This window comes from Sapajus apella, unplaced genomic scaffold (genome assembly GCF_009761245.1).
Source record: "Sapajus apella isolate SASKATOON/1434 unplaced genomic scaffold, GSC_monkey_1.0 scaffold31, whole genome shotgun sequence".
Classification (NCBI taxonomy): Eukaryota; Metazoa; Chordata; class Mammalia; order Primates; family Cebidae; genus Sapajus; species Sapajus apella.
In genome coordinates this window covers 15,940,737-15,964,185 of record NW_022436971.1, presented here as the reverse complement: position 1 = coordinate 15,964,185, position 23,449 = coordinate 15,940,737, and the positions used below count along the sequence as shown (strand labels likewise).

At 39.5% G+C, this 23,449-nt stretch overlaps 1 protein-coding gene across 1 annotated transcript in view; it reads right to left on the bottom strand.

Moving 5' to 3' along the window:
• Positions 1 to 2,207: 2,207 nt before the first annotated feature.
• Positions 2,208 to 23,449, bottom strand: part of YWHAQ (tyrosine 3-monooxygenase/tryptophan 5-monooxygenase activation protein theta) — a 50,712-nt gene continuing 29,470 nt past the window's right edge. Inside the window, exons 3-6 of the mRNA XM_032294167.1 lie at positions 9,982 to 10,105; positions 6,476 to 6,639; positions 5,721 to 5,816; positions 2,208 to 3,570 (exon numbers count right to left, since the gene is read on the bottom strand). Coding sequence (XP_032150058.1) covers positions 3,511 to 3,570; positions 5,721 to 5,816; positions 6,476 to 6,639; positions 9,982 to 10,105 — 444 coding nt within the window. The 3' untranslated portion in view covers positions 2,208 to 3,510. The remainder of the gene's footprint in view (positions 3,571 to 5,720; positions 5,817 to 6,475; positions 6,640 to 9,981; positions 10,106 to 23,449) is intronic.

Sequence of the window (23,449 nt, the reverse complement as noted above, 5' to 3'; positions counted from 1 at the left end):
TCGCCAGGTTCAAATGATTCTCCTGCCTCTACCTCCTGAGTAGCTGAGATTACGGGTGCACTACCACACCCAGCTAATTTTTTGTATTTTTCCCCCAAGATGGAGGCTTGCTCTGTCACCCAGGCTGGAGTGCAGTGGCGCAATCTTGGTTCACTGCAACTTCAACCTCCCTGGTTCAAGCAATTCCCCTGCCTCAGCCTCCCAAGTAGTTGGGATCACATGTACATCCCATCATGCCTGGGTAATTTTTGTATTTTTACTAGACACCGGGTTTCACCATGTTGGCCAGGCTGGTCTCAAAAGCTCCTCACCTCGTGATCCACCCACCTCAGCCTCCCAAAGTGCTGGGTTACAGGCGTGAGCCACTGCACCCTGCCTGTTTTTTATATTCTTGATAGAGGCAGGGTTTCACCATGTTGGCCAGGCTGGTCTTGACCTTCTGACCTCAAGTGGTTCGCCTGCCTCAGTCTCCCAAAGTGCTGGGATTACAGGTGTGAGCCATTGAACACAGCTAATTTTTTTTTTTTTTTATGGAGTCTCTCCGTCATCGCCCAGGCTGGAGTACAGTGGTATGATCTCCGCTCACTGCCTTCACCTCCTGGGTTCAAGCAATTCCCCGCCTCAGGCTTCTGAGTAGCTGGGATTACAGGCGCCCACCATCACTACCGGCTAATTTTTTTATTTTTAGTAGAGATGGGGTTTTACCATCTTGGCCAGGCTGGTCTTGAACTCCTTACCTCATGATCCACCGACCTCAGCCTCCCAAAATGCTGCGATTACAGGCGTCAGCCACCACACCTTGCTGAATAATCTGTTCTTTAAAGCTACTTTGATAACTTACTGAGCACATACCATTTTACTGGTCTTAAGACATGATCATATTTTTCCCAATTCAAAGTGTTATTTTTACTAATATTATTCTTTAAAAAGTAGTGTCCTGATTTAAATTTTGGGGTACTGAAGTCCTATTGAATTCTGCCTTTTCATTTCCCTTTAGAAGGCAAGTACAGGCCTGTAATCCCAGGATTTTGGGAGACTGAGGCAGGTGGATCACCTGAGGTCACGAATTCAAGACCAGCCTGGCCAATATGGTGAAATTCTGTCTCTACTAAAAATACAAAAAATTAGCCAAAGTGTAATCCCAGCTACTTGGGAGGCTGAGGCAGGAAAATCGTTTGAACCCGAGAAGCAGTGCACTGAGATCGTGCCACTGCACTCCAGCCTGGGCAACAGAGTGAAACACTGTCTCAACAAAACAAAACAAACAAATATAAATGAAGCCTTGTTTCATATTCACATTACAGGATGAAGAAGAATCCTACATAGCTATCCCCCCCCCCCCCCGATTCTGACTTAAAAATCAGTTCAAGTCATTCAGTCTCAGTTATTTTACTAACCTGAGGTCGGTTAGTAAAACAGCCATTGTGATACTATAAAATCAAAATTATTTTGAACTAATATGATTGAATGTTTACAAACGGAAGTATAGACAGTCCCCATTTTAAGGCTGTTTGACTTTACAATGCTGCAAAAGTGACAGGCATTCAGTAGAAAGCATATACCATCAATGTTTTTCATTTTTAGTATTCAACAAATTACATGAAACATCCAACACTTCACTGTAAAACAGGCTTCATGTTCTTTGATTTTGCCCAACTGTAGGTTAAGTGTTCTGGGCACATTTAACATAGAATAGGCTAAGCTATGTAATGTTCATTAGGTTAGGTGTATTCAATGCATTTTTGATTTAGTATTTTCTTTTTTTGAGACAGAGTTTTGCTTCTGTTGCCCAGGCTGGAGTGCAATGGCGCAATCCTGGCTCATTGCAACCCCCGCCTCCCAGGTTCAAGCGATTCTCCTGCCTCAGCCTCCCAACTAGCTGAGATTACAGGCATGTGCTACCACACCTGGCTAATTTTTGTAGTTTTAGTAGAGACGGGTTTCACCATGTTGCTCAAGTAAGTGTCGAACTCCTAACCTCCAGTGACCTGCCTGCCTTGGCCTCCCAAAGTGCTGGGATTACAGGAGTAAGCCACTGTGCCCAGCCCTGTCTTAGTATTTTCAACCTATGATGGGTTTATCAGAATGTAGCCCCACTGTAAGCTGAGGAGTTATCTATATCTGAACTCTTACATTCCTTTTGAATATCCACTGAAGCACAATTCTAATAACAGCCAAGGCACTCAGAATGACATAATTAACTTTGCTAGTTTTAAAATGTCCACTTTATTCCATATAACACTTAACCAGATATCATTTACATCTGAAGAAGAGATGGCCCATGAGACTGATCTATAGGAAAACACTCTAAGAAATGCAGTCCAATTTTATACATTTTCAGGCATCCCTAGACAAGTGTGTCACAATGCACAATGCAGAAATATAGGTATCACTACTACATTTTACATAAAAGGGAAGTATCAATAAACTTTAGAAAGTAGTAAATTCACCTGTCCCTTAAAATATGGGTATGCAATTGTTACAAAGCCATAGTAAATGGTTTATAAAATGTAATTTTATTTTATGTTACTCTGCTGTTACATAGGGCATAACATTTTCACAAGGCTTTTTTGGGACTACAGTCAATGATTAGCAACACACAATAGTGGTCCAACTCTCTAAGTAACAATCACTAGACAAACTGGACACCCTCTCACATGTGTACAAATCTGCATGGAAAAGTACTAAAGTTTTAGACTTGGACTTGTGTACTTTATTTCCCCTTTCTAGTGTATTAAGAAATGACATGCACTTTAATTCGCCAAAAGCAATGCTTGTATTCTGGCAGCAACATGCTACTTCTATTACATAGTAAAGTGAATACCAGAACTACAAAGGCAGGAGGTGAAAGTGAATTTTTATTGGGAAGGGAGGTTGTCAACTTAAACAGCAGCAAATAAAGAGTGAATAAGGAAACTCCCTGTTGCCACAGATATACATGACTTCCTTATGTGACACAGGAGGCATTTCAATTTGTTACTCCTAGCCAGAAATGACAAGTGCTTTTCCATTTGGTCTACTACTTCTGGATTCCTACTAAAACGGAATACATAAAGAGCATGGAAAAGTTCCTTATTGATGGAAACCCCCGAAGAGTAAGGGAAGGAATGTAGAAATTAAGAAGTTATGTGGAACACTCTTCAAATTTTAATTAACTACATTTTCATATCTTCACAGTAATACAAAACACAGTCACTTGCAGAACTGGTTCAGATTACTTAAATACCAAATACATTTTTAGTCCTCTACATAAGTGTTTGGAAGTTACTTATGTTTATATGAAATGAAGCTATTAATACTTTTCTACAGCAGTAACTGCACACCAGGAAGGCCAAGACAAACAAAAATCAAGGAATGAAGTTTTCCCAAAGCTGCAGTGTGAAAAGACTATAAACAGTTGATTCCATACACATGAATGGGTTTCCTTGCTATAGGAAATCCAAGTGGAATAAGGAATGGAGATGTGTAAAAAGGTTTCTTGAAGGAAAGAGGATGACACCCTGTATGGATTTAGTTTTCAGCCCCTTCTGCTGCATCACATTCTTCTCCTGCACTGTCTGATGTCCAAAGCTAGAAAAAGAAGAATCAAATTAAGTTACTATTTCTAGATTAGGCAATTATACCAAGTACTATTGTTATTTCAAAATTAACAAGAGTAGTAAACTCCTCAAACAATGGAGATCTTGAATAAGACTGGAAGTTCTCTCTCAAAACCCCAGACCATCGCCTTCCCAAAGTACATCACTGCTGACCTTTCACAATGCAATTACAAAACGACATACACACATATACCACTGAAGCATGGTTTTATAGCTTCCTTTTTATTTAAAAAGCTCTTGGCCAGGCACAGTGGCTCACGCCTGTAATCCCAGCACATAGGGAGGCTGAGGAGAGAAGATCACATGAGGCCAGGAGTTCAACACCAGCCTGGACAACACAGCAAGACCCCATCTCTACAAAACATTTCAAAAACAAAATTGGCCAGGTATGGGGTGGTGTGTGCCTAGAGTCCTAACTACTCGGGAGGCTGAGGCAGGAGGACTGCTTGAAATTAGGAGGTTAAGGCTGCAGTGAGCCATGATTACGACACTGCACTCTAGCCTAGGTGAAGAATAGTTAAGAAGAGATCAGGTGAGATCCTGTCTCAAAAAAAAAGTAACTTTTAAAAAGAGGCACTCTACTTTCAGAATAAACTAAGTGACAGTCTTAGAATTTAATGCTGTCTCTATTCCCAGCAGCTCAATGCTCTTCTGGAAAGCACTATGCAGTATTAAATTTAGACTAATAAACTAAAACATTTTCACAGAGAGGCAAAAGCCACAATCACGGTTAACAATTTTCAAGTGTGTGAAGGGCTAAACTAAAGCAAAAGCAGTGTTGTGTTATTTTGTGTTGCTCCAAGAATTAAACAGAAGTGGGTGACGGAAGCTATGTGTGCATGTATAGACAGGGTTCTTGAATTAGGCAGAATGTTAAAACTAAGTCGATCTTCAGGGGTCTGTCTAATTTTAGGATGGAAAGTTGAAGTGAAGAAGAGAAGTCACTATTTACTGACTATTATCAGTTCCAAAATTACACTATATTAGACCAACACCAAGACATTAGTGTTAATTTCAGAAATGCTAGAATCTTACATAATCCTTAGGTTATTATGAAGATACTAAAATAAGGTTATTATAAAGATACTAAAATAAGGTTATTATAAAGATACTAAAATAAAAACAAATAAAACAAAATCCTCTGAAGAACTGCCTCCATAAGAGAGAAAACAAAACAAACAAAATCAATTAAAAGACAGCTAGCTCCAAAGCATATCTGGGAAGAGGTACAGAACTGCCTACTTTGCTCTTCCTCTGCAGAACTAGCTATTTGCTGATCATCTTCCATTGTCCCCTAACAACCACAGGGACTTCTCATGGCGAGAAATGCAGGGTCTTCATTTCCCTTTCAGTGGATTCACAATTCCCCTGTTCAGCAAAATTGAATAGACATGGTGCTAATATAAAAAACAAAAACCCTATCTAGTAAAAGATAAAGTTATCTAGTAAAAGATAAAACAAACTAGGGGGCTGGGAGGAACAGATTTATATTAAAAGATATATTCCCTTCTTTTACCTTCTGTGAAGTCTAAGATTTTACCTATCAAATTTATTTGAACCTACAAAAAAACGTTAAGAGTAAAGCTTAAGCTGTACTTTTTCTTGATTACTTTATCATTTGCCTATCCAAGGAGCAGAGAGAAAAGGACAAACAAAACAGAGACTGTAGCCTAGAAGCAGAGAAGGGATAACAAAATTTAGGTACAGGTTTACTCCCTAAATGCTTGTAGAACATTATGTACAATTCACAAAACAAGGTGCTTCATGTGATTTTTACAAAGCCTAGATATCTAGATAGTCCCTAATTGGCTATGGCTAATTTGCCGAAAAATACAGAAACTTTGTAAGGTCTCTATACTAATATAATTTATCCACATCTTCATCCCAATAAAATAGTAATATTGAGTTCCTATAATGTTAGTACCTTCTCAGGACAGTTTGATAAAATGCCTATTCAACTTGAAAACCTGCCTACAAAATAGTGCTGGTCCCACACAAAATACTAACATGTATGTCATATTTTCAGCTCTTATGTGTCTGTCCTAAAAGACACGAAGTCCAAAATAAAATATAAATACTTTTGTTTCTGAAAAGGAAATAAAATTTAAAAAGTAAACTCACTGTTAGGTTGTCTCTAAGCAACTGCATGATGAGAGTGCTGTCTTTGTATGAGTCTTCATTCAGTGTATCAAGTTCAGCAATGGCCTCATCAAAAGCCTGATAAATATTAATATCCATGGTAAAATATGTGCATTGACAAAAACTGGTTATTCTACAATTACAAACCATTTTGTAAAAATAGGTGAACACCCACCTTATGTTCTATTATCAACAAACTCAACGGAACCATTCTCTCACATTCTCAGTTTAAGAACTTACGAGTATGATTGGACTTTTATAAAACTATACATTTAAGTAAACAAGCATGTCTTCATTCTTTCACAGGACAAACAGAACAGCAGCAATGATTAATATACTTCTTTCCAATAAGAAGCAGTATTTATCTGTACAGGCTCCTCTTCACTCTCTCATTTTGAGCCCCTTTGAGGAATGCAGCTAATGCACAGCTATTCTAGTGACCAAACCTGGCAGGCATTACTTTCCAATCTTTTATGTTTCCTCCTTAACATCATTTATCCTTCTTTGATTATTCTGCTCAGTATGCTCTGTAGACAGACATTACTGCTTATAATCATGGTTAGGATAGAATAAGGTGTCAGGGGCAGAAGGTGGTGATCTTGATGGTAAGAAAGAGATTTCAAAGTAAATACAGTAGAAATCATCCCTTGGTAGCCAAGTAAAATACCTATAAATTAACATACCTGGTATCTCAAATAACTGTAGCTAAGTGGGTATTTCCTGGACACACATCTTACCGTTTTAGCCAGTGTGCAGGCAAGCTCTGGATTATTAAGAATCTCATAGTAAAATACAGAAAAGTTAAGAGCAAGCCCGAGGCGGATTGGATGTGTGGGTTGCATCTCCTTCTTGCTTATATCAAATGCCTCTTGGTAAGCTCCTTGGGAATTATCTATCGTTTCTGTGAAGAGAAAAAAAATTAAAAGTGCAATACTGACAATAATCATCCAGTACAAAGTACATTAACAACCTGAACATATGCTATGAGCTCTTTGGTAGAACCAAGACTTTTCTCTATATGGGTCTTTTAAAATCACAGTAGCTAACAAAAAAAAAAAAAAAACATTATTATGGCCGAGTGCCGTGGCTCACGACTGTAATCCCAGCACTTTGGGAGGCTGAGGTGGACGGATCACCAGGGATCAGGAGCTCAAGACCAGCCTGGCAAGCATGGCAAAACCCCATCTCTACTAAAAATACAAAAATTAGTCAGGCGTGATGAGCGGGCACCTGTAATCCCAGCTACTCAGCGGGCTGAGGCATGAGAATCACTTGAACCCAGGAGGCCAAGATTGTACCACTGTACTCCAGCCTGGGCGACAGAAGAACACTCTGTCTTAAAAAAAAAAAGAAAAGAAAAAAATTATGTGCTGGGTATTTGAGAACTAGTTTATGGCCAGGTGTAGTGACTCATGCCTGTAACCCTGGGGCGGGATCAACTGAGCCCAAGAGTTCAAGACCAGCCTGGGCAACATAGGAAGACCGATTATCCCTATCTCTATGAAAAATTAAAAAGAAGAAGAAGAAAAAAAAAAAAAGCTAGGCATGGTGGTGCATGCCTGTAGTTCCAGCTACTTGGGAGGCTGAGGTGGGAGGATCCCTTAAGCCCATGAGGTTGAAGCTGCAGTGAGCCAAGATCATGCTGCTGTACTGCCAACCTGAGTAACAGAGTTTGTCACAAACAAACAAAGAACCAGTTCAGAATGTTGCTTACATATAATCAGCTTAATTTTTTTTAAATCATGAGATATTATAGTAAATTGGATTTTTTCCATCCCCAGGCTACAAACTATTTTATTCTCTTCTATCTTTTAATTATATTACTTGGAAATGCAGCAATTAAAAATAATTTGACTAGGCCGGGCGCAGTGGCTCACACCAGTAATCCCAGCACTTTGGGAGGCTGAGGTGGGCGGATCACCTGAGGTCAGTAGTTTGAGACCAGCCTGACCAATATGGAGAAACCCCGTCTCTACTAGTAATACAAAAATTAGCTGGGTTTGGTGGTGCATGCCTGTAATCCCAGCCACTCGGAAGGCAGAGGCACCAGAATCGCCTGAACCTGGGAGGCAGAGGTTGCAGTGAGTCGAGATCAAACCATTGCACTCTAAGCAACAAAAGCAAAACTCTGCCTCAAAAATAATAATAATAATAATAATAATAATAATTTGACTAGAATACACTTCCCCTAAATAATATAAAGTTTACAAAGATCATCATGACCAAAATCTCTATTTTTCTAATTTGGAGAAATACTGACTCTTAGTATCAAGATGTATTATTTGAAAGGCAATATAAAAGTTTCAATACACAGGACAAAATCTGCCCCAACTCGAGTTTGATTACTGGCCTAATTAAAACGTTACTCTCCCTTCAAAAAATGTTCAGTTATTACCAACACTAATCTGATTATAGCCATATTTTGAAAAGGGCAGTTTTCTGTATAAGGGCACTGGCCTATTACAGCTTTAGAGATACTGACGTAAGAGAATTAAGCTATCCCTTTATGACCTGAATATGTGCATTTTCCTTCCTCTGAAATGACATTTATTGATCTAATCCTGAATGGTACAGACTGCACGTAAGAATAATAATAATTATTATTATTTGCAGCCTGGCATATTAGGAAGCACCAGAACAGTAGTAAGTAACAAAGTGTCTCAGCAGTTAGGCTATAAAGACAGCCTATCTACAAATCCCAGACTATGAGAATGTACATGGGACTACATGTGATACCTGAAAGTGCCAATGAGCTCCTAAGAGTTAAATCAGGTTAAAGCTGCGGCTATGTCTCAATCTCCCAAAGACTTCTCTTTGGCTTTCTGATACTTAAATGTTCAGTTCCGTGCCAGTATCATGTCCAATTCTGCTTATCTTCATGGCAATAGAAATTATACATCAGTAACAGAATTAGTTTAGTATACAGATTTTGTTATAGCAAGGTACAACAGTTTCTCAAGGTACAACTTCTCTTTATATATTCAGTTACACTGATATTTAGGATGGCAAAAAACAAAATAACAAACTTTCTGGAAAAAATAAGGAATTAAGTGATACTTCTACTACCTAGAACTTGATAAATTTGGTAGCAAGCACATGCACAGAATTTAATAGGATCTTATAGTCCGCTACCAGCATCCCAGGAGACACTCACTGCAAATAAATTCACTTCACTTTTTTATTATCAAGTTAGGCAATTTGATCACTTTTTCCCATATCCATGTTTTTTTATGATAGTCTAGGTAAAAACAAAATAGACATTTAATACTAACATCTATTTTTATGACTATTACTTGATTAATCAACAATTCCTGTATATTCAACCTTCTCAAGTAAAACCTAACCATATGGGTCATTCAAACTTACTGTGAAGTTGGAATAAGTTATACACCAGCAATAACACACTCACCTCACCTCTCCTCCTCAAAAATTTGATTATATGTAATTAGCAGTCAGTGTTATGACCGATTAAAACAGATGATAATGAATTAATATGACAAACAGAAAAAGCACAACATCCTGTTTCCATGTTCTATATGTAATTTCAGTTATCTGCATTTTAAGGTATAATGACAAAAAGGCCATGTGAAATGCAGAATGACTCACAAAGTTTATGCAAAAATGTCTGGAGCTAAAAATGAAGCCAAACTGGCGGGATGAAGTAGATTATTCTGCCATTTTTCTAGATCTTTGAGTTGCACATCAAATCTAGAGCTGATCACTCCAGACTTGTTTAGCCTGCCTGTGAGGTTCACAACAATTTTTCCAGCTCTGTGATCATCAATGATTTCAAATTTGCAAATGTAACCATGCTTCATCAGAGTAAGAAACCGGATGGAGCATGGCCTAATAAGCACCTGGTGTTTGCCTCTTTTTGGCATTGTTGATGCTCTTGAGAGCATCAGCCAGGACATTCATGTGGACCATTGTGGTGGCGCGGAAAGACTGCGGAAAGAGCATAGCGAACCAAAATTCTAATGTATAAAAGATTATGCCTGTTTTAAGTAATACCATGTACAATTATAACTAAAGTTCATAGATGAGTCTTTTTTTTAAAGGGCACATGATGTAAATTTATAACCCAATTTTCATTTTTGAGAACGTAAGATAATACTAATTTTCTTGATATATATTCAATTATTTTTAAATCACAAAGAGCCTGGAGACTATATATATTGTCAAAGTGTCCTGTTTATCCCCTTTTATTGTATTTTAGTTTTGCCCATATAACAAATATACTTACGTTTTCGATCATCACCACATGCAACTTCAGCAAGGTACCGGAAGTAATCACCCTTCATTTTCAGATAGAAGACCTTACTCTCTGGATTAGTTGCATTGGCTATTAAGTATTTATCCAACAACTCCTGAAACACATAAGACATCAGAACGTTAGGCACTAAACTTCTGCCTATCGGGCATTTCAATCATTAACTACTACAGTAATACTATACCATATCAGCCTGGACTTGAAGCATGTTCTTAGGGCAGGGGTTAGGTTGTCGCCCTGGGGGGTTTAAATGATGATGTAGCCTATAGTTTCGAACGGTAAGACTAGATTACACCACACATTGTAATTTGAAAGACACTGTTCTCTCATCTATTCATTCAACAAACATTTACTCATACTGCTAGGTGCCAGGTATTTGACTATAATGAATATAGAGAAGACTTAAAATCAGGTCCCTGCCCTCAAGAAGCTCAGAGTCTATAAGTATACCAACTACACACCAAGCATTAAGAGAGAGGTAAATACGGTGCTATGGAAGCACAGAGAGGGAGTATATGGCTCTGCTGGAGATGGCCTCCAGTTAGACAGCCATCCCAGGGAAAGAGTATTTGAGGTGTCAAGAAGGAAAAGTAGAAATGCAATAAGCAGAAAACAGGGATGTGCACTCATTTTAGGGAGGGGAAAGAAAATGTTTAAGACATCAAGTACAAGGGAGAACAGTGCTACTCAGTGCCCACTGCAGTCAAGTGTCCATTTAAAGCAAGGCAAATATAGGAATTGAGAGTAAGAGGTTTAAAAACTTGCACAGCAATTTAATAGAATAATTTTAGGTCTACTAAATCTAATTAAAAAAAAAAAAACTTAGGTGAGTTCTTGAGTATGTCTTTTATCGTTAATTTCATACAAAGAAATTTTCACTTCTAGAGGTACAGGGTATTCCTTGGAATATAAAAAGTCACAAAAAACAAATATAATTGAAATCTTCTTAGATTCCATTTTTCTTGATGCTAGGTCATTCATTTAAAAACCTTTTTATATTAAGTATTACAAAGCAGAATGAAATTCTTGTATAAATGTTAAGATACTAATACCTACTTCATCATTGGTTTGTTTTGAGAATAAAACCAGCAACAGATGTCAAAGCCTGGAATAGTGTCACATATTAAGTGCTCAGTAAATGTTAGCTAGTATCAACCTAGGTACACAGTTTGAAAAGCACTGCTCTAGGAAAAGTGAAACTAGGGAACGTTTTAAAGCAAGGAAGAGAGAGGATCCTTTTCACATTTTGGAAAAATAACCACAAATACAATCAACTAATATTATATAAAAATACCATCTATGATACCAACAAGTAAGACTGATTCATATTCACATAAATGCTAAAGAAAAAGAAGGCTGTTTATAGATTTAAATACAAATGTTTAGAAAACACAGTTCTAACCAAGAACTTTCTTGTTTATCTGATTAAAAGTGGTTTAACAAAATGCAATCACTGCATCCATGTATTTCTTTTCTTTTTTTCTTTCTTTCTTTTTTTTTTTCTTTTTGAGATAGTCTTACTCTGTTGCCCAAGCTAGAGTGCAGTGGTGTGTTCTTGGTTCACTGCAACCTCCACCTCCTGGGCTCAAGCGATTCTCCTGCCTCAGCCTCCTGAGCAGCTAGGACTACAGGCGCACACTGCCACACCCAGCTAATTTTTGTGGTTTTAGTAGAGACGGGGTTTCACTATGTCGGCCAGGCTGGTCTCGTCTCCTGACCTCAGGTTACCTGCCCACCTCAGCCTCCCAAAGTGCTGGGAATACAAGCACGAGTCACTGCTTCTGGCCCATAAGTTATTTTTTAAAGAAAATAAACAGAGGCCAAGTGGATGGTTCATGTCTATAATCCCAGCACTCTGGGAAGTGAGGTGGAGGCAAGAGGATTGCTTGAGAGCCCAGAAGTTTGAGACCAGCCTGGGCAACATAGTGGGACCCTGTGTCTACAAAGAATTTTTAAAAAATTAGCCGGGTGTGGTGGCACACACTTGTAATCCCAGCTACTTGAGAGGCTAAGGCAGGAGGATGGCTTAAGCCCAGCGAGTAGGGGGTGCAGTAAGCCATTATCGTGCTACTGCATTCCAGCCTGGAAGAGAGAGCGAAAGAAATCCTGTCTCTTTTGAAAAAAACAAGAAAGCAAAAAACAGGAAAATATTTAAAATCCTTTAATTTAAAAAAGGTTTTAAATTATTTTAATGTATTTAAAGGCCTGAGGCCAGAGGAAGTCTCACACACACACACACTCACTCACACACACACACACACACACACACACACAATTAGTATAAAATTAAGTGTTGAAGTCCCAGAAGTTTATACATTATAAAAGTGATGAATATCAAAATTGTGGCTCAAGTTGGAAAGTTGCTGAGACAGGAGTGTGGCAACAGAAGTCATTAAGGGCATACCCAAACTAAAGGCAACTGTGACAAGTGCTGCTCCAGCATCACTACACTCTTAACTATAAAAAGAACAGACAAATCAGATTTTAAATACTGTGCTCAACATCACCAATATAATTTTAATAGTTATTTAATAAACTGAGGCCGGGCACAGTAGCTCATGCCTGTAATCTCAGCACTTTGGGAGGCTAAGGGGGATGGACCACGAAGTCAGAGTTCAAGACCAGCCTGGCCTAGATGGTAAAACCCCATCTCTACTAAAAATACATAAAAAAAAAAAAAAAAAAATTAAAAAAAAAAAAAAAAAAAAAGCTGGGCATGGTGGCGAGTGCCTGTAATCCGCAGGTACTTAGGAGGCTGAGGCAGAGAACTGCTTGAACCCAGGAGGCCGGAGGTTGCAGTTAGCAGAGATTATGCCACTGCACTGCAGTCTGGGTGACGGAACAAGACTCTGTCTCAAGGAAAAAAAAAAAAAAAAACACTGAGACACTCAAATCTTATAAAACTTATATTACTTTAATATTTTCCTCTATTACCATTTTTACATATTATGGATGACTTTCAATCTAAAAACTATTTTTATGAACTGAATTAGGGTGGTGGTAGAGGGAGGAAACAGGAAGCAATAGTGATAGTCACAAAAAAGTTCTAGATCTCAAACTGACTGAGTCATAGCTATCTTTAAATGAATGGATTCTGAGAAGTAGTATCAAAGAAGGCAAATACAGTACTCATACTGAGAGAAATACCACCTCTGCCTGTACCCACACCACGGAACTCTAACGTAAAATATGATGCCTCTCACTTTTCTTGTTCCTCCAAGTGAATCAGTCAGTTACAATGAAATTCCAGAGGATCTCCAAAAAGGTGCCAGCTCTGGTAAGCTACTCATCTAGTGCTCTGTTAAATGTGGTAGATGTGTAACAGCAGGGGCTGAGAAAAGTTGGACTAGAACATGGGCTTAGGGTGAGGAGTAGGGAACAGAGAAATTTCCATTCTAACACTAGACTCTCATGCTAGGTATGTGGGTGTTCACAAGGACTTGTGGACCAAGGGCCTTCCAAGGATTCAGAAAGCTGCCAAACGGCTACTGCATTCATTACAACACAGCCACTTAGGAGCTAACCAAAACCTTTCCTTTCTAAAATTATTGACTTTGACTACTAGTTTGCATATAGCCATTAAGTAGGATTTCTATTGTTGGGCTTTTATAAAGGGACTTGGGCATTACTTCCATCCTGGAGTTTCAGCCAGGTATCATGGTTGTTTGTCAGATGCCACTAGCTCTCTGTGAAGGAAACAACAGGTACAGAGTAATTCATTCTGTCTTTCCATATACTACCAGTAGTAAAGATGTATACTTTAGTCCAGCTAAAAGACATAATGGATTCCGCTTCATGTCTTACTCAAATAATCAAGGCTCTATCTGTATTATCAATACCAAATAGAATATAGGTCATAAATGTGTAAGAATTTTAAAATTATTATAAAAACACAGATCAGAGACCAAAAACCCCAAGCTGACACAGCTCCCTGAAAGTCTTTCCAAATAAGGGTACTGGTATCTGGTAAGAAGACAGGAGGGAGAGCCAAGAACGGTGGCTCACGTCTGTAATCCCAGCACTTTGAGAGGCCCAGGTGGGTGGATCACTTGAGGTCAGAAGTTCGAGACCACCCTGAACAACATGGTGAAACACAATTTCTACTAAAAACACAAAATTGGCGGGGCATGGTGGCGCACACTGATAATCTCAGCTACTTTGGAGGCTGACGCAGAAGAATTGCTTGAACCTGGGAGGCAGAGGTTGCAATAAGCCCAGATCGCGCCACTGCACTCTTGGGCAACAAGAGCAAAACTCTGTTCCCCCCACACCCCTCCCCAAAAAGTCATCAGGAGGGAGTATAATTAAAAGTTCCCCCACTAATTTCTTCTGTACATTATTCTTATCAATTAAGCAGGGAGCTCCCCCTTGTAAACTCTTTAGCAAATTTTATTATCTTAGGGGTTTTGATGGGTTAAGATCGGGGGTCCTTCTGGTGCTGACAGTGTTACTTGACTGAGGGGGAAAACGTGGACGGTAGTGTGTTCTGAGAATTTGAAAACTCAAGAGGTCAGTGTACTACCCACAATAACAAGATGAACTAGCGATTTAGAACACTCTAGACCAAGGAAACAAGGAAAGTGAAAGGAAAGAATGTAAGTTATTATCAAGGTTGCTTTAGGAGATGCTAAAGAAATTCAGAATATGTTTAACCTTAGAAAAATAGGATGAAAACAATAATAAAATAGACTAACACAAAAGCTGTAAAAAAATAAGAAATGAAACTGTCAAGAAATAATATGAATGCAAATTTAGAATAGTAACAATTCCTTTCCCCCACCCCCATGTATCTTAGAAAAAAAGGCTTCCAGAAGAACAAAAGCCCATATGATTTTTAAGAGTTAACTATTGTATTAAACAATCCTACTATCACTTCAACCACTTTTCCAAAATAATTTGTTTTCAGTGGTAAAATTCTGTAACACTCAACAAATCAATCTTTTAATTCTAAATTCATTTAAAAGTGATTTCCATTTTACAGACTAAATAAGCTACTCCTGTCTCTCATTAAGATTATACTAATCTATATAAATGGTTTGTTTAAGAAACAGTAGGTAACTGTTATGAAGAGCCTTAAAATACAGGCAAAATAACAGGAAACAGAAGTTTCAATTTCAATTCAATAGTTTACTGAGATTCATTAAAAAACACACTGTTGGCCGGGCGCGGTGGCTCACGCCTGTAATCCCAGCACTTTGGGAGGCCGAGGCGGGTGGATCACGAGGTCAAGAGATCGAGACCATCCTGGTCAACACGGTGAAACCCCTTCTCTACTAAAAATACAAAAAAATCAGCTGGGCATGGTGGCACGTGCCTGTAATCCCAGCTACTCAGGAGGCTGAGGCAGGAGAATTGCCTGAACCCAGGAGGCGGAGGCTGCAGTGAGCCGAGTCCGCGCCATTGCACTCCAGCCTGGGTAACAAGAGTGAAACTCCGTCTCAAAAAAAAAAAAAAAAAAAGCAAAAAAAACACACTGTTAACATGTTTAATCTCTAACTTTAGCATATATGTATCAGTCATTATATCTATATAATCAGTTTATCAGTATATGAATATACCCTAAAATAAAGCATTTCTAAGAAAGGTAAGGCCAAATCTGAAGGTTTCTTTGACTGAGTTTTGCTGTGTCAACCCAGGCTGAAGTGCAGTGGTGAAATCTCAGCTCATATGTAACCTTTGACTCCCAGGTTCAAGCTATTCTTTGGCCCCTCGGCCTCCCCAAATTCTGGGATTACAGGCACCTGCCACCACACTCAGCTAATTTTTAGTAGAGATAGGATTTCACCACGTTGGCCAGGCTGGTCTTGAACTCCTGCCCTCATGGGATCCACCCTCTTCTGTTTCCCAAAGTGCTAGGATTACTGGCCTGAGCCACAGCGCCTGGACTAAATTAGATTTTTTTGTTGTTGTTGTTTTTTTGAGACAGTCTTGCTCTGTCACCCAGGCTCGAGTGTAGCGGCGCAATCTCAGCTCACTGCAACATCTGCCTCTTAGGTTCAAGCAATTCTCCTGCCTCAGCCTTCCTAGTAGCTGGGAATACAGGTGCCCGCCACCATGCCCAGCTAATTTTTATATTTTTAGTAGAGACCGGGTTTCACCATATTGGCCAGGCTGGTCTCAAACTCCTGACCTCGTGATCCACCCGCCTTGGCTTCCCAAAGTGCTGGGATTACAGGAGTGAGCCAAGTGCCTGGCCAAGAGATTTAATCAGTAAAACAAAACAGGGACAGAGTAACTCTATGTTATGTATCAGAATATATGAGTTTTTAGAAGTTACATTATCATTTGTGGAACTAACTTTTATACTATTGTTAGCTTTATAATCTTGTAGGAAATCACACCTTCTCAGTGTCTTTATTGGTAACTATGTAATCAAACTATTATGATCTAAAGGTCTCTGGTCTCAGAAACTACCACTGTATGACGAAACCTGCTAGGCTTAAATGTCATAAAGGATTTGTTGCCTTAACAAAGGAGGCAGTGAATCACCTAAGACTTAATCCAAGTTGATCATCAATTCATCTATGAAACTATTATTTTTATTTTTTGAGATGGAGTTTCCCCCTTGTTGCTCAGGCTGAAGTGCAATGTCATGATCTCGGCTCACCTCCACCTCTGCAACCTCCGCCTCCCAAGTTCAAGCAATTCTCCTGCCTCAGCCTTCCAAGTAGCTGGGATTCAGCATGCGCCACCATGTCCGGCTAATTTTGCATTTTTAGTAGAGACAGTGTATCTCCATGTTGGTCAGGCTAGTCTCGAGCTCCGGTGATCCACTGGCCTCGGTCTCCCAAAGTGCTGGGATTACAGGTGTGAGCCACCGCATCCAGCCAAAAATATTTTCTATCATTAATAAAATGAATGCATTAAACAGCCAAGTGTCCTTGTATGATTTTTAAATGTTACTAATTAAGAACTCTTAAGACTTAGAATCCAAGAATGATGAATCAAGCCCATTCTGGTGCCCATTTTAAGTTCATTTTTTAAAAAATGAACTATGGAATGAAGTAATAATTTTTAGAGATAGAAGCAAACCTTATAACCAATGTGACTGATTATAGGCTGTGGGATTTAGTGGACACCACACAGAAGACATCAGTCAAACTTGAGCTGTAAAGCCTAATCAGATCCTTACGTCCTTGCATCCCGAAGGATAAAACTTTTCATTTAATCCTATACAACCAAATTTTTACAGTGAAGTATGCTGGAGGAATAAAGTGACCATGTGACCAGGCTGCCCAGAACCATTCCAATTTTAGCCCACTGTCCTAGCAGACAGAACTCATTTTATTGTCTCTTGCTTTACTGCTCTTTTGCAGATACTGTGGTTGCATTTTGTTGCTGTCATTTTTAACCAACTGAAGTCAAGCAAGTCTATCAGTGCCAATTTCTACCAGCATGTGCTCACTTCATGTCTCTGTGGCACATTTTGGTAATTCTCCCAATATTTCCAACTTTTTAATGATTATTTTATCTGCTATCGTGATCTGTGATCAAAGGTCGTTAATGTTACTACTGTAATTGTTTTGGGGTGCCACAATACATGCCCACATAAGATAGTAAACATAACTGATATATGTTGTGTCTGCTCTGACTGCTCCAACAATGGGGTGCTCCCTATCTCTTCCCTCTCCTCTGGCTTACCTATTCCCTGAGACACAAAAATATTAAAATTAGACCAATTAATAACCCTACAATGGCCTTTATGTATTCAAGTGAAAGGATGAGTTACATGTCTCTCACTTTCAAAAGCCAGAAATAATTAAGCATAGTGAGGAAGGCATGTCAAAAGCCAAGAAAAGCTAAAGCTGGGCCTCTTGTACCAAAGAGCAATGTTGTAAATGTAAAGAAAGAGTTCTTGAAGGAAATTAAAAAGTGCTAACCCAGTAAACACGCCAAATGATAAGAAAGCAAAACAGACATTGATAATATGAAGAAAACTTTAAGTGATCTGGCTAGAAGCTAAGGCCAGCCACAATATTCCCTTAAATAAAAGCCCAATCCAGAGCAAGGTCTTAACTCTCTTTAATTCAGTGAAGGCTGAGAGAAGTGAGGAAGCTGCATAAGAAAAACCTGAAGCTAGTAGAGGTTGGTTTATGAGGTTGACTGAAAGAAGCCAACTCCAGAACATAAAAGTACATGGTGAAGCTGCAAGTACTAATGTGGAGTTGCAGTAAGTTATTCAGAAGATCTAGCTAACATCACTGGTGAATGAAGGTGGCTACATGAAATACTTACCACATTTTCCATGTAGAGGAAACAGCCTTATACCAGAAGATGCCATTGAGGACTTTCATACTAGGTCAGTATCTGGCTTTGAAGCTTTAAAGGAAAGGCTGACTCTCTAGGGCTAATGCAGCTGGTGACTTTAAGATAAAGTCAATGCTCATTTAGCATTCCCAAAATCCTAGGGTCCTTAAGAATTACGCTAAATCTACTCTGCCTGCACTCTACAAATGGAACAACCAACGAAGCATGGATGACGGCCTCTGTTTACAGCATGGTTCACGGAATATTTTAAGCCCATTGTTGAGACCTAATGCTCAGAAAAAAGAGATTCCTTTCAAATTACAGCTGCTTACTTACAATGCAGCACTTGTTCACCAAAGAGCTCTGATGGAGATGTACAAGATTAATGCTTTTTCATGCCTGCTAACATAAAACAACCTCCATTCTGCAGCCCATAGATCAGGGGGTAGATTCAACTTTCAAGTGGAATTATTTAAGAAACACATTTCATAAGGCCATAACTGTCATAGTGATTCTTCTGATGCATCTGCGCAAAATAAATTGAAAGCCACCTAGAAAAGGATTCACCATTCCAGATGCCATTAAGAACATTTGTGTGGAGGAAGTCAAAATATCAACATTAACAAGAGTTTGGAAGAAGCTGGTTTCTACTCTCAAGAATGACTTTGAGGACTTTAAGATTTCAGTGGAGGAAGTACTTGCAGATGTGAAGGAAATAGCAAGAGAAGTACTAGAATTAGAAATGGAGCCTGAAGATGTGACTGAACTGCTGCAAACTCATGGTAAAACTTGGAACAGATGAGAACTTGCTTCTCACAGATGAGCAAAGAAAGTGGTTTCCTTGAGATGGATCTCTTCTGGTGAAGATCCCATGAACACTGCTGAAATGACAATAAAGGATTTAAAACATTGCCTAAACTTAGTTGATAAAGCAGTGCCCGGGTTTGAGAGAAGTGCCTGTGATTCTGAAAGAAATTCTATTCTAGTTAAGATGTCATCAAATAGCATCACATGCTAAAGAAAAATCTTTTGTGGGCTGGGCACGGTGGGTCACACCTCAAATCTCAGCACTTTGGGAGACTGAGGTGGGCAGATCACATGAGGATGGGAGTTTGAGACCAGCCTGACCAACATGGAGAAACCACATCTCTACTAAAAATACAATATTAGCTGGGTGTGGTAGCGCATGCCTGTTATCCCAGCTACTCAGAAGGCTGAGGCAGAAGAATTGGTTGAATCCAGGAGGCGGTGATTGCAGTGAACTGGGAGATCATGCCATTGCACTCCAGCCTGGGGAAAAAGGGCAAAACTCTGAAAACCTTTTGTGAAAGGAAGTACCAATTGATGTGGCAAACTTTACTGTTGCCTTATTTTAAGCAATTGCCACGGCAACCCCTGACCAAGTAAGCAACCATCAACATTGAGGCAAGACCCTCCACCAGCAAAAAGATCAGGAAAGGCTCAGATGATTGTTAGCATTTCTTGGCAATTAAGTATTTTCTATTTAAGGTATGTACATTGGTTTTTAGACATAATGCTATTGTGCACTTAATAGACTACAGTATAGTGTAAGCATGACTTTTATACACGCTAGGAAACCAAAAATTTGCGTGACTTGCTTTATTGAGATTCACTTTTTTGGATTTTGGTGGTCTAGAACCAAATCTGTAATTATTAATGCCATTTTCTTTTTATTCTTAGAAATATCCCACTTCGGAAGACACTTTATGATTATCCTGTAGATAAGACATTAATATTATAATTCAGGCTGGGTGTGGTGGCTCACGCCTGTAATCTCAGCACTTTGGGAGGCCATGGCAGGTGGATCACCTAAGGTCAGGAGTTTGAGACCAGACTGGCTGCCTGGTGAAACCCCAGCTCTACTAATAATACAAAAATTAGCTGGGTGTGGTGGCACACACCTGTATACCCAGCTATTCAGCAGGCTTAGGCAAGAGAATTGCTGAACTCGGGAGGCAGAGTTGCAGTGAGCCAAGATTGCACCACTGCATTCTAGCCTAGACAACAAGAATGAAACTCCATCTCAAAAAAAAAAAAAAAATTATAATTCAAAATTATTACTTCAATGTTTAAAAGGTAAAAAATAAATCTTCCAGATGTACCATTTAACATTCATGTAAAAGGTAATAAAACTTCTTTAGGCATGTACTGACAACCACATGTGATGCCATCTATAACAGTTCTTTAAATTTTTTTTATTTTTTGAGACAGAGTCTTGCTCTGTTGCCCAGGCTGGAGTCCAGTGGTATAATCCCAGCTCACTGCAACCTCTGTCTCCTGAGTTCAAGTGATTCTCCTGCCTCAGCCTACCATGTTTTGAGATTACAGGCACCCACAACCATGCTTGGCTAATTTTTTTTTGTATTTTTAGTATATGGGGTTTCACCACATTGGCCAGGGTGGTCTTCAACTCCTAACCTCAGGTGATCTGCCAGCCTCAGCCTCCCAAAGTGCTGGAATTACAGGTGTGAGCCACAACGCCTGGCTGGTTCTTAAGATTTTAAAAACAAAAAGTTGCCTATATATCAAATGAACAGATACTAATTCAAACAACTAACCCTAAATATTAACTTCATTAATGCCAAAAAATAAAGCAACTTTAGTAATGATACTTTAGAGCTTTTGCTTTTTAAATATCCTGTCCCTCCTCCTCTATTAAATCATTCTTTAAGATAATAACTCCTGGCCAGGTGTGGTGGCTCATGCCTATAAATCCCAGCACTTTGGGAGGCTGAGGAGTGAGGATCACTTGTAGCCAGGATTTCCAGATTAGCTTGGGCAGTTAAGCAAGATCTTGTCTCTATAAAAAATTAGGTGGTGCCTCATGCCTATAAGTCCCAGCTATTCAGGAGGAGTGTTTGCACCCAGAAGTTGAAGGCTGCAGTGACCTATGATCACACTACTGCACTCCAGTCTAGGTGACAGAGTAAGACCCTGTCTCAATAAATAAATAAATAAATATAAATAAGTCATTTTATAATATCTTATGCCTCCTTGCTTAGTTTAAAATTAGTAGGTAATAATACAACCATGCACATTTTTTTAAGAGCTACTCCTAAGTAGCTGGGACTACAGGTGAGTCCCACCATACCCAGCTGTCTCACCCAGGCTGGAGTGGAGTGCAGTGATCACAGCTTACTGCAACCTCAAACTCCTGGACTCAAGGGATCCTGCCACCTTAGCTCTACTATAGTCACGGGCTACCATGCCCAGCTGATTGTTCTTTTTTTTTTTCCCCATTTATTTATTTTATTGCATTTTAGGTTTTGGGGTACATGTGAAGAACATGCAAAATTGTTGCATAGGAACACACGTGGCAGTGTGATTTGCTGCCTTCCTCCCCATCACCTACATCTGGCATTTCTCCCCTTGCTATCTCTCCCCAGCTCCCCACCCCCCACCGTCCCTCCCCTATTTCCCCCCAACTGACCCCAGTGTGTAGTGCTCCCCTCCCTGTGTCCATGTGTTCTCATTGTTCAACACCCGCCTATGAGTGAGAACATGCGGTGTTTGATCTTCTGCTCTTCTGTCAGTTTGCTGAGAATGATGGTTTCCAGGTTCATCCATGTCCCTACAAAGGACCCAAACTCATCGTTTTTGATGGCTGCACAATATTCCATGGTGTATATGTGCCACATTTTCCCTATCCAGTCTATCGTGGATGGGCATTTGGGTTGGTTCCAGGTCTTTGCTATTGTAAACAGTGCTGCAATGAACATTCGTGTGCACGTGTCCTTATAGTAGAACGATTTGTAATCCTTTGGATATATACCCAGTAATGGGATTGCTGGGTCGAATGGAATTTCTATTTCTAGGTCCTTGAGGAATCGCCACACTGTCTTCCACAATGGTTGAACTAATTTACACTCCCACCAAGTGTAAGAGTGTTCCTATTTCTCCACATCCTCTCCAGCATCTGTTGTCTCCAGATTTTTTAATGATCGCCATTCTAACTGGCGTGAGATGGTATCTCAATGTAGTTTTGATTTGCATTTCTCTGATGACCAGTGATGATAAGCATTTTTTCATATGTTTGTTGGCCTCACGTATGTCTTCTTTTGTAAAGTGTCTGTTCATATCCTTTGCCCACTTTTGAATGGGCTTGTTAGTTTTTTTCTTGTAAATCTGTTTTAGTTCTTTGTAAATTCTGGATATCAGCCCTTTGTCAGATGGGTAAACTGCAAAAAATTTTTTCCCAATCTGTTGGTTGCCGATTCACTCTAATGATTGTTTCTTTTGCTATGCAGAAGCTGTGGAGTTTGATTAGGTCCCATTTGTCTATTTTGGCTTTTGTTGTCAATGCTTTTGGTGTTTTGGTTATGAAGTCCTTGCCTACACCTACGTCCTGAATGGTTTTGCCTAGATTTCTGATTGTTCTTATATTTTGGAGAGGCAGGGTCTCAACACCTTGCCCAAGCTGGTAACTCCTGGGCTCAACCAATCCTCCTGCCTCAGCCTCCCAAAGTGCTGAGATAACAAGTGTGAACCACTATGCCTAATAAAAAAAAAAATTTTTTTTTTCTTAAAGGGACAGGGTCTTGCTATGTTGCCCAGTCTGGTCTTGAACTTCTGGCCTCAAGTGATCCTCCTGCTTTGGCCTCCCCAACTGCTGAAATTACAGGCGTGAGCCACCTCACCTGACTGAGGAACACTTTTAAAATGTACATTTTGGGGCCAGGCACGGTGGCTCATGCCTGTAATCCCAGCACTTTGGGAGGCTGAGGCAGGCAGATCACAAGGTCAAGAGATCGAGACCATTCCTGGCCAACATGGTGAAACCCCGTCTCTACTAAAAATACAAAAATTAGCTGGGCTTGGCGGCATGTGCCTGTAGTCCCAGCTATTTGGGAGGCTGAGGCAGGAGAATTGCTTGAACTTGGGAGGCGGAGGCTTCAGTGAGCCAAGATCATGCGACTGCACTCCAGCCTGGCACCTGGCAACAGAGCGAGACTCTGTATTTAAAAAAAAAAAAAAAAAAAAAGGTATATTTATGTCCTAAGGTATAAAGAAAAAGTAATTTTTAATTAGACAGTATTTTCAATAGGTAAACATTCATATACATGAAGTATAAACACAATGTACTCAGATATTTGCCTCTAAGAATCAACAATAAAAAACAACCTTCAAATACAGACTTAAGTTGATAAAGCAAATATCATGAATGGCCTGATCA